The sequence below is a fragment of the Anas platyrhynchos genome, chromosome 1, assembly GCF_047663525.1.
Source record: "Anas platyrhynchos isolate ZD024472 breed Pekin duck chromosome 1, IASCAAS_PekinDuck_T2T, whole genome shotgun sequence".
Lineage (NCBI taxonomy): Eukaryota > Metazoa > Chordata > Aves > Anseriformes > Anatidae > Anas > Anas platyrhynchos.
The window spans coordinates 175,514,333-175,526,723 of NC_092587.1; the positions used below are offsets into that span (position 1 = coordinate 175,514,333).

A 12,391-nucleotide genomic window follows, 5' to 3' on the forward strand; every position below is an offset into this window, starting at 1 on the left:
TGTTACTCTCTGTTAAATTTCCCCTGAAATTTCACTCGAATACAACCATCAGAGTTCCTTCTCTTGAGACTCTGCACTGCAGTGTGTTGCTCATGTGTCTCATGGTTTTGTTCCTACACTTAAGGCAATTATGTTTCAGCAGCAATTTAAATAATTGTAATTTCTCTAAGTTTTTTTTTCCTCATTAATAGATGACAGACAGACTTCTCAAAAATGTATTAAAACAAAAGAAGGACTCACAAATTGCTGGATCCAATAGAATCGTTAAGGCATGCCAAAGAGTACCTGCATAATAGTCAGTACTTCAGTATAGTCATACAATCATCTAGGTTGGAAAACGCCTTCAAGATCACAATGTTCAACCATCAACTTGACCTACTGAGACACATTACTAAAACATGCCCTTTAGTGCTACACTCATACATCTCTTAAATATCTCCAGGGATGAGGACTCTATCACTTCCCTGGGCAGCCCATTCCAATGCTTGGCCAACCACTCCATGAAGAAATTCTTCCTAGTATACAATCTAAATCTCCTCTGGATTAACTGTGATTTTGCAATAATTTTTCATATCCTAGGATCTCTGGAAATGCTTTTCTATTGCAAAACTTGTTACTTAATTTTACATTAAATAATATATATTAAGAACGCCTAAGTATGAAGGAGATCGATCGCAAAACAGATAAGGGGTGAGTGCAGGGTTCTGCAGAAAGGACCCAGAGGTTAACGTTTAAAAAACAGACATGAGTTAAAAGTTGCAAGAAATGCGAACACTGGAATTTTTAAATGAACTGCTTCATGAAACACATCCCTATATTCTATATTCTATATTCTATATTCTATATTCTCTTACTACTCCACTCAGCTCCAGCAGAAAGTAACCTGCTCATTTTCACACACCATGTTTAAAGACAGACATGAACCAAGTGCACGTGGGAATAAAGCAAACATAAAAGAAAAACCACCAGAGGCATTAAAAATGGGAAGACTGAGAGAAATGGATGTGTCTAGCTTTGAGATGGCTTTCTAATAGCAAGGATATTTAGGAAGAAGGCTGACTTGCTTAGGGAGCTTACAGAACTCCATCTCTGAAAGTTTTGACATGGATCAAGGGAAAAATCAGATAAGAAGGTTTTAGATTAACTTGCACCTTTTATGAAGTGAGCTGGACTAGATTAGCACCATTATCCTACTTCCCAAATCCTGCAAAATAATATAAAGGACACCTGTACTCTAGTTCTAAACATGTAGCACCTTTTCTGACGTGGTCCAAATATTATATACAAGTACTTCAATGTGTCCATTGCAGGATCATGTAATTTGGGCTGGAAGAGATTTTGAGACATTACCACAATGTTCTTTTACCCCAAGGCAGAATCAGCCATACCTAAACCATTCCCAAAAGATGTGTCTGTAATTCAGGGTAATCCACCTGTGGCTCAAAAGCTCCACAGGGTTTTATCTTACAACCAACAGCAATGTTATTATGGCAGAGAGAAGCAGGATAATCTGAACTTGCAGATGTGGGGGATGTAGGTAAGCTACTGAGACCAAGATCTCACGATCACAAGAGTCAGGTGTCAGCCTAGGCTCTGTCTTGCACTGTGAGATCTAGAAAAAGACTTGATTTTATCAATTGCTTGGGAACTGCTCCTGTAGTTTCTCCCTAATTTTGGCTTTCAGTGTACACAGTATGTTTCCTTGGCTGTCACTGAAAGAGTTTTTGATGAGCATGGGGTTCTCATAGGTCTTGGTGTAACCTGTCACATAAAACCTCAGTGACAGATCCAAAACGATCAGGTGATTATCCCTAAATCAAGATGATCCAATTCTTCTACCTTTGCACTTCTAGACTGAATAGTCCCCAGTAACAGCAGTCTCTCTCTTGTTTCCTAAGTCTCTTATTTCCTCATTGCTAGAGAATTCTCTCTGTACCGCCCATGTAAACCCACACCTAGTACTTTTAAAAATTATATAAAAATTATATAAAGTGCAAATTTCTCAAGAACTATGACAAACATAATTCGTTGAAACAGAAATTACCAAGTGACTTTTAGCAAAGAAACTATGGAAAGTTTCAAGTGTGTACTGTCAGTTTGATAGACACCGTAGTTGCTCAACCATCAGTTCCCTAGGCATGTAATTCTTCTGTCATCTGAACGAAAAGGTACACCACAGTCATTACACTGCCAGTTTAATTTAATAGTTATATGTAGGATGTTAGATAGGATAACAGCGGTGCACCAGTAGAAGAAACCTACACAGACACTAATATCAAGACATCATGTCCTAAGAATCAGTGCCTCCTTAGCAAATATAAAAGTAGTATGTCCCATGGCAAACTCAATTTACCATAAATCCATAAAGCTTTCTTCATGAAAGGGAAATATTTGTTTCTCCATGAACAAATCACATTAGAGTTCAAGCCACAGTAAGTTCTCTAACTGCTTTTCAATATGACCTACTTAAACCTGTCTATGAACTATAAGAATGAGTTAAATCTGTTTTCATTTCACAATTTATTCTTAAAAATAGCTATTTTGATTCTAACCTCTGAAAACCATATGGTGTAACATGTCAATTATCAATGTAATTAAAGAATAATAGTGATACACAGACACATAAATGATTCTTGGTTTATACGCTTAATTACATACACTGCTCTATTCTACAGAAGTATTTTTGTAGAGCCTTTTGTGAGTATCAAAGACAAAATCCCACTAATGCTGATGACAATTTATTTCTTTTGATATTGATTTAAATGGTAAGTAACAGGACAGAAACGTGTTGCAATTAAATTAAAAACACAGAGGAAGAAACAAGTATTTCCCTTTATTAATATATATCTGTTTATCATACAAACTATCAATATGTGCATGGACATTAAGTAAAGATTAAATATTAGTAATAAGCAAATACTCTATCATAAAGTAATTTAAATTGTTGTAGGAATATAAGTTGAACCAGAGGAGTATTGACTTCAAGTATTCCAGGTTGATTTAAAATCAGTTAGCAGCAAGATAATGCACTATAAAAAGTGATCATGAGAGACATGTCTTCTTAAAATAGATCTTATTTTACTCTTACTCCTTGGCCAGCAGTACATTGGTCGGTTTTGCTCCAATAGGTATCCCGTATTTGTGCAAAGTGCTGATTAAAATTTCACGCATTTCATTGTTGTAGGAGTCGAAGTCAAAAACATTTCGAACAACATTCGCCAGTCCTTCATTTGGGAATTTCTGTTAAGAAACAAAAGTCCCCAGATTTATTTTACTGAATATCTCTGTTAAGCTACAGGAAACAAATGAATTTTAAAGTTAATAGTTCTAACAGAAACTTTGCTCGACTTAGACAAATGCTCAAGTAAATTGAAAAAAAAATCTGGAACAAAGAAGGTAGATTAATTCAAGTCAGAATGAAGTCATTGACACTAAAACTGAGTAAAACAAACAAATAGGAGACAATTAGTTAAATAATCACATTCATTCATGTTTTGTAGACTCAGTTCTGTTATACACGTAACAAGGTGGCATTATCGCTGAGCTATCTAATAAAATACATAATGTATTTTTAAAATTTGGAACTACTTTCTGCTAAGTAGGAAGATCTGACACAAATACATATATTCATGTACTCAACTATACAATTCAGTTAAGAATTCTGATTCTTAATGTTGAATATAGAAAAACAGAAGATATATTGCTTGCTTACTAAATATGGGTTTAGGTCGTGATGGGCTTTAATGGAAACAGAAATCCACTTATGAGATACTTCTTTTTTTTTTTTTAACTGGTAAAAAATACTACCTGTCATGAGCCATATACATAAAGAAAAAAGGTTTATCAAACTTTAATTAGTATTTCCAAAAAATAAAGTGCTAACTGGTGCTATTGTTTGCTCCTCCAGAATTGTGCCACAGACCTTTTCATTATCGCTGTTCTGCAGGAGGAAAGTGCCTTCCTGACACTCATTTCCCACCAAGACCTGGATGCCAGTAAGAAAGTCAACTAAACTCATGTAGTAGGAATAAGTTGAAAAGACGAAAGGAGAAAAAGAAAAAGAATAAAGGAAAAAACTCCCACTGTCCCACTGATTTGCACTGGAACTCTTAAAGCACACACATACTCCCTTTAAATACTCTTTTAAAATGTAAATGAAGTCAATCAAATAAAAAGAATTAAAAACCAACCAACCAACCAAACAAAAAACCACTCAAACTACTATAGATCTGAAAACTTTACCACCTAGCTGCTTTATTTTTTGGTGTTGGGCAGAAGTCACTTTTTCTTCATATGCCTTTCATTCGAATACTGTATGTTTAAGATAAGGACCTGGATCCCCCATCTCAGTATACCACAGTTACTGTGTGGAACATAAATATGTGAAGAAGCATTTTATGGACCTGAAGTCTTCACTGTTTTTTTTCCTATCAGCAAGTAATGGCTGGTAAAAAAAAAAAAAAAAAGCCTTGAAGAAAATGATTCAGCTTGTGTCAGAGAAATATATCTTTACTTTATGTAATTTAAAAAGGTTTTTACAATGCTTAGTAATGAAAGTACTATATTCTGTAATGTAAGCTTAATATTCAAGTCCAGGTAGACATCATTGCACAAAAAAAGCCTATCGGCTTATAAAAATGTACATCAGAGAGTTAAATTGAAAACACACACACACACACACACAGAATTTCTAGGTTGGAAGAGACCTCAAGATCATCGAGTCCAACCTCTGACCTAACGCTAACAGTCCCCACTAAACCATATCCCTAAGCTCTACATCTAAACGTCTTTTAAAGACTTCCAGGGATGGTGACTCCACCACCTCCCTGGGCAGCCTGTTCCAGTGCCTCACAACCCTTTCAGTAAAGAAGCTCTTCCTAACATCTAACCTAAAACTCCCCTGGCGCAACTTTAGCCCATTCCCCCTCATCCTGTCACCAGGCACGTGGGAGAACAGACCAACCCCCACCTCACTACAGCCTCCTTTAAGGTATCTGTAGATAGCAATAAGGTCGCCCCTGAGCCTCCTCTTCTCCAGGCTGAACAAGCCCAGCTCCTTCAGCCGCTCCTTGTAGGACTTGTTCTCCAGGCCCCTCACCAGCTTCGTCGCCCTTCTCTGGACCCGCACAAGTAAAGCTACTTAATACTCAGTGTGCAGAACCCCATCTCATTTGTTTTAAAGTATCTTCTTTTTGGTAAGAAGAAAATGTCCACAACTGTGCATATTCTGTATAACCAAAACCTTTCCTTAGGGAATTATTTTAGGACATTTATTATGACAAATACCACAGTTTCTGTGTTCTTCCTTTCTCACTGCATAGTACAACCACGAAACTTGCACCAAGCTACCTTGTTTACTCACAACCTCCTCTTTTACCTGCCCTGCACTAAATACTGATGAAACCTTGGGGAAGTGCCTCAAATATTACCTGGTTTTCACTAGTAGTCTCCAACTGTTTCTGTGTTTCTCTGAATCACTGGGTAACTTCTGACTTCAATACCTCCTCAATGAATTGCACCAACACTTTTGTGCCTATTGTAACAGTAGGACATCACATAAATTTTATTTCCTCAGGTACGACTGATTGCTGCTGCCAAAGAAACCTGTTCTAAACACAAGTACTTGTCAAAAGGCCCTCTACTTCAGTTATTAAAAAATTGCAACTCTCCTGTTTCAATCAGAACAAACTCAACCCCTTTTTAATAACTGCCTGGATAACTGATTACCGAAGAAAGGCAATAACAGTTCACTTAGGAAAAAGAAAAGTTTGAACATTTGAGTTGAACATTTAAAGAAAACATTTGGTTTCTATTGATTTTTAAAACCAGATTACTGGAGAAAATATTGACATCTCATCAGTCTGTCTGGTTCTTATTCATTGACTCTTTCCCTTACAAGTAAAACCTGTGTGTACCTTACAGTATTTTCACAGTTTAGATTTTTGTCTCTTTCTCAAAATAGTAAGTACAATAGTTTTTATGTCTAACTTTTAAAAAATTATTTTTAATGTTATGCTTTTGATACAAAATTACGACAGAACTTGACTAGTTGAAAAATCCGATTTTTACAGATCTAACTTGCCATGACTGCCTGTATTGCTATAGTCTGCTTAAATGGTGTCAAGAAAAAAGTAGTTTGCTGCTACAAACAGGGAATCTTACATTATTCTGTACATGTTAAGGTCTACAGTACTTCTACCATTATGCTTTGAAAGAGTGGTTAGGGATTGGAATGGGATGCCCAGGGAAGTGGTGGCGTCACTGCCCCTGGGGGTGTTCAAGGAAAGGTTGGACGTGGTGCTTAGGGACACGGGTGACATTGGTAGTAGGGGCATGGTTGGACCAGGTGATCTTGGAGGTCTTTTCCAACCTTAATGATTCTACAAAAAGAAAGCAACAATCTGCCTGGTATGTTATAGTCCAGATAGCAGATCCAGGTTATAGTCTTATAATGAGTCCAGATTATTATTGTTTTAGATGTCTACCTTGTGTTTCCACTACCATTCACCTCTGCATGTATTCTAGTGACTTCAGATACCCGTGCTGCCAGCACCACCCTAAAGGCCCATCCTGCTCCCATACCACCAACAGATCTCCCCCTACTAATTCCTCCATGCCCTTGGCTTCTTCCTGTACCCCAATGCCTTTTTACTGAATGCTGCCAACTCTGCCTGTGTCTCCTCATTTGTCCTGTCAGCGGGGCAAGAAGCAACACATTTATGGCTCATCCTGAGCAACATCCATGCTAATTGATTAACCAGTGCTCATGTGTTTGGTGGGCATCATCTACTGCCAAGCAACTGTTCCCTGCCTTTTCATTCACAGGGAAGGGACACTAATTTCAGTCTGTTCCTCACTGTCATATAGCTACTGATTCTGATTAAATCAGCAGAAACCTCATTATCTTTGAAAACTGGTAACTGAGATTCTCTGTGGTTGGCCAAAAGGATAAAAGGTTATTGGTGTGTGTGTAGGGCAGCAAGGAAAGAAAAGGATAAAAATTGATTTGATAAGCCTAGTTTCCACTTGAGATTAGATGAATAAAAAAAGATACTAAGCACCTACTATCTAAGTACAAAAGCTTACTGGAGAGGCCTAAAAGCCAGATGATTAGTAGGCTTCAGGGCCAGAAGGTACCTTGGACATTTACTGCTCCAAAACTGTTATTCTAGTGCCTCCTAACAGAAAGCAACCTCAGATACAAACAAGAAAGAAGGCAGATCAGAAGAAGTCCAAAAAAAAAAAATCTTAGTAGAAAACCCATTTCCATTTTATTTGGACTAAATGGATGGATTGGGATGTTGCATGATCAACATCTACCAGGGACACTGGGTGACGCTGGACTCTAAAACAACATAAAACAGATTTAGTGAAAGCCTGTAGCTTAGATAGCCCAGAAACAGCCACAGCATACAACGCCAGTGGTTATGGGCAGCATATGGAGTAAACTCAGAGCTTCTGGGTTTGCCCGTAAGCCACTGCTAGCATAAGTACTTCTGACATTTGACACAAGCTGACAATTACAGGTGAGTGAGGCAAAATATATTAAGGCTGGTTGCTATCTAGAGCTGCAAGACCCAAATTCTCTACACAACCAGCGGGAAGAAATAGATGCAACAGCAAGTCAGGCAGCTGCAGACAACCAACTTCTTCATGCCTGCAATTACAAGTCTTCAAATTAGTTTGGTATCTAAAAAAACCCCACCCCTATTCTTAAGAAAAAGTTAATACAGAGGCAACTGAACTCTGAATGCAATGCCTAAGCTACAACTAATTTGCTATAAGTTCCTTATTTGCGTATTCATTATGGGAAGATGCCCTTGCAACTACGCTGTAGACACAATGCTGTATGTTGAAGATCACAATTAATCAGAATGGAGAGATTAGCATAATAATTACGTGTTGGTGTTAATCAGAATATTCTCTTAATTGACTAGTCCTAATGCTAAGATGCTCTCTCAGATAACAATAATCAACAGCATTTTTTTCTCTGAAACATCCAGCTCTGTTTTGCAGATGCAGAAAACACTGACATTATGTGAAAGGAATCAGCACAACAGTAAAAAGAGAGTGAGGCTGTGGAACTGCTGTAAGGGAAACTGTTTAACATCATGACTAACTTCCCTCCTTCCTTCCTAAGGACCAGCGATTTCATTGACTCATTTCCCTCCTTCCTCTCTCTTCTCTACCTGAAGACCTAACAGCTTCTTACTTTGGAATAACCATTATGTTTATATTCATTGTTTACATTTGGCTACTCCCAGCCTTTTTATTATTCAGACTGAAAAACAAGTTACAGTAAACAAAATGTTGCATCCTTTCAAAGAGACTGGGATCTTGAAAACAAATGCTACAGAAGGAACCAAAGCTGCAAGTTGGGGATTTATTTGGATAGTTAAACTTGACCTTGAAAGAGGTAAAAACCAGCAGACAGGAAACTTCCCCAGTGATCCGTGCCCAATACCCAGTTTGAAGTGACCACACTAATCTATGTAAGTGAAGGAGATGGAAGCAGAGAGTAATTGGCCTTAAGACAACCAGCAGTGCAGCTCTTCCAGTCTTCAACTGTATGCTGTTCACACCCAAAGAAAAAAAAAAGAATTAAGTTTTTATGTTTCAGCATCAGTTGGTAACAGAATACAGTACAACCTTAGATTATCTGGAGACAGAAGATGAAAGAAGGAAAGAGGAAGGAGGGAAGGAAGGAAGGAACTGCCAAAGCATCCAACAGAGGGGAGCTCATTTATCAAAAAACCTAAAACGTCAGCTTTTCAGCAGCAAGGTAATTGTTTCTCAAGACTAGGTTTTTCACTTTCATTTCAAATGTAACTCTGCGTTTAAAGACATAAGCAGTATTTCAAACATGGTTCATGTTCCTGTCAGTTTAGTAAGCAAATACCTATCAATTGGTATTGGATCCTAATAAAGTATTTTGCTTACACAGTTATTTGGATGGATTATTCAACTTTTTGGTTTGAATTTTGTTAATCCTTTGTACAAATTTATAAAGATAGCTACTATGGTATTAGTAATACACAGTGAATCAGTTTACTTTGTCTCAAGACCTCATTGAACCCTAGACATGAGACAAGACAAAAGTCTCTTCTCCCCAGAAATCGAAATGGACTGAAGATTTTTAAAAGTACCATTTCTAGGCTCCAGGATCTAAATGTCTGTATATATGGGGGAATGTGTTCCATAGAATCATGGAAGGGTTTAGGTTCAAAGGAACCTTAAGGATCATCTAGTTCCAAACCCCTGCCATGGGCAGGGGCATTTTCGACTAGATTAGGTTGCCTAAAGCCCTAGCCAACATGGCCTCAAACACCTCCTGGGATGGGGAATCCACAACTTCTCTGGGCTACCTGTTCCAGTGCCTCACCACCTTTTGAGTAATGATCTTCTTCCTTGAAGACTTATCACTGATCTCCACCTTGACACTGAGCTGTTGACTGCAACTCTTTGAGTGGAACCATCCATCTAATTCCTTATCCAACAAGTGGTCCATCCATCAAATCTATGCCTGTTCATCTTAGTGACAAGAATGCTGTGTGAGACAATATCAAATGCTTTGCACAAGTCCAGGCAGACATCAGTTGCTCATCCACCAATAATGTAACCCCACTGTAGAAGGCTACCAGACTTGTCAAGTACACTTTACCCTTAGTGAAGCCATGCTTTCTTTCACCAATCATCTCTGTTTTCCACGTCTTAACAGTTTCCAAGAGGACCTGCTCCCTGATCTTGCCAGGCACAGAGGTGAGACTGACTGACCTGTAGTTTCCAGGGTCTTCCTTTTTTGCCTTTTTAATAGTAGGGGTTATGCTTCCCGTTTTCCAGTCACTGGAAAATGGACTGCCACAAATTTTCGCTATGACAAGTAGTGGCTTAGCAGCTTCATCTGCCAGTTCCCTCAGGACCCTTGGATGAACCTCATTAGATCCCACAGACTTGTCCACCTTCAGGCTCCTTAGATGGCCTCAAACCTGATCTTTTCCTACAGTGGGTTCTTCATTCTGCCAGTTTCTGCCTTTGAATTTTGAGAGTTTGGTAGAGTGGCTAGAGCACTTGTGAGTAAAGACTGAGGCAAAAAAAAGTTGTCAAGTACCTCAGTCTTCTCTGTACGTTGTTAACAAAAATACAAAATTATCATTCAACCCAATTTTACCAATGTTAAACACAGGAACAGGAGGTTGAAGAATTTAGGAAAAAATTATTTTCTGATTGTACTAAATACATTAATTTTTCCTCTAAGCCTTTTTAAATCTACTATTTAGTAATTCAGTAAATACTCCATAAATTGATAATTTATCTACTTTATGATTATAAACAAAAAATAAAAGCATTACTATTTAAAAGATCATTAAGATATTTTACATTTTAAATACTTCAGATAAAAACTATCCTTCAATTTATAAAGATACAAGTCAGAATCTACCATAAACTTAAAAAAAAAACATCATTACATAAGAAGTTACGATTTTGCACTTAAAAGTGTGTGTAGGAAGCAATCATGGTTCCTATGTACCTGTTTGCTAAGTCATTATCCAGGCAACATTTTCTTTAGACAAATTCCATTTGTGTTATATTCCTGTTGTGCAACAGGGTATTGTTTTGCCCTGGGAAATTATTAAAACCAAAAATTCCATAGCAGCATAGCAAGTCAACAGCTGCATTTTTCTTGAAGTATACTATGCCGAATAGGTAATTTTATAATGTAGGCTATTATGAAGTTGCATACTGTATTTACTTGAACATTTTCCTCACATCAAACATTGCTGAATAACAGAAACACAGATATTTTGTATATCTACAAATAATCACACAGAAAAAGTATTTGCTTGTATACATTTACCCTGAACACCTGAGAATGCGATTATTACTTCAAAATGCAAAACTTTTCTTAAAAATTAAATAGAAATTAATGAACAGTAATGGCATATTTTTCTAAAGCCTACAAGTATTAAATTCCTAAAAGTCAGTAAGATCTGATGTACTGTACCTGTAAATGCTTTACAATATTCACAACTTCTCTAGTTGAATAGGGATAATTAATAATTCCTTGGTCAGCTAAACTCCTCAGTTCTCCAAAAGCAGCTACCAGTTTCTGAAGAATTGGCTCAGGAACATCAGGACCATATTGTCTGAGCATAGCAAGTTCAGACTGCGGCTTAGGATTATCAACAGCATGGCAACTAAAAATGTCCCCTAAAAGAAAAAAAGCATACTTTTAAATAGTTTATAAAGGACAGAATCAAAACAGCTCCTATAAAATTCATAAAGAACCATAAATGGAAAGGCAACATATCAAGAGGATGCTGAATACCTGCTTGTTAAAATAGAATAAAATAAGACAAAAAACACTTTGAAAAACATGAAGGATGAACTTGCTATAAAGAACACTGAGATTCCAAGAAACATAGAGATCTCTCCTACTATTTAATGAAGGTGATCACAAGGGAGAAATTAACTTTTAGAAGAAATGCAAATTGAAAGCAGAACAGAATAAAAAAAAAAAAAAAAAAAGGAAAGAAACGTCTAAAGAAAGAGTAATACAGGTTGAATGGGACCAGTTTGTGAACACCCTCAAAACACCACAGCATGCAGGGAAATCTTTACATTCAGGAATACCATAATGTTGTGAGGTCTAGAGGAAATACTGGATTTGTCTTTTCCTCTCTGCCTACCTTGAAGTACTGTAAGAAATATGGCAAGCTGTCTTCCACATACATTTGCATTACATTGGTCCCAATCATATAATCTATAAAATTGAGGGTATTTGTAAAGAGTCATTTAACAATCACACAAAACAGGGTTTAAAGAGTCAATATATGGAGGGAGATTAGGTCATGGAAAAGAAATAGGCTCTAATAAAAGCATCTTGGGTCAATATAATTTGGTGAAATTGAGAGCCAATGGATTTCTGCTATGGAATGCCCATTCACTGGGAACTGCATCTGAAAAACAAACAGCTATCACACAGAACTAAGCTTGCTCCTGTCTTTTTTTTTTTTTTTTTTTGAGTACATTATTATTTCTTGCAGCCAGAGCTAACAGATAAAGACATGCAGATTAAGGTGCCTGCACATAATTTTGACAATGATTCTAGGCAGTGGAGTCTGCAGGGCAATTCACACTGCCAAAGCTTTGCCAAAGGCCTACTTAGACTAACACTGGACTATACCTTACTACAAAACAGTGAGTTGTTCATTGTTCACCCTTAGGAAACATGAATTCTTTCTTTCTTTTGCTGTGAGATGAAGCTGTGGGGAATCTTTGCTGATACATAGGATTTTCAGTAACTACCTGGAGGTTTTTTTTATTTGTTTATTTTTTGTAAAGTAAGACTGCTGCTGGTATGAAAAACTTTGACATGAAATTTGGACAGAAT

The 12,391-nt window shown here is 37.1% G+C and overlaps 1 protein-coding gene across 2 annotated transcripts in view; it reads right to left on the reverse strand.

Annotated features, from left to right (window-relative positions):
* VWA8 (von Willebrand factor A domain containing 8) overlaps nt 1–12,391 on the reverse strand; it is a 188,459-nt gene that overhangs the window by 74,624 nt on the left and 101,444 nt on the right. For both annotated transcript variants that reach the window (XM_072032521.1, XM_027472319.3), the window contains exons 25-26: nt 11,003–11,208; nt 3,089–3,240 (exon numbers count right to left, since the gene is read on the reverse strand). In XM_072032521.1, coding sequence (XP_071888622.1) covers nt 3,089–3,240; nt 11,003–11,208 — 358 coding nt within the window. The remainder of the gene's footprint in view (nt 1–3,088; nt 3,241–11,002; nt 11,209–12,391) is intronic.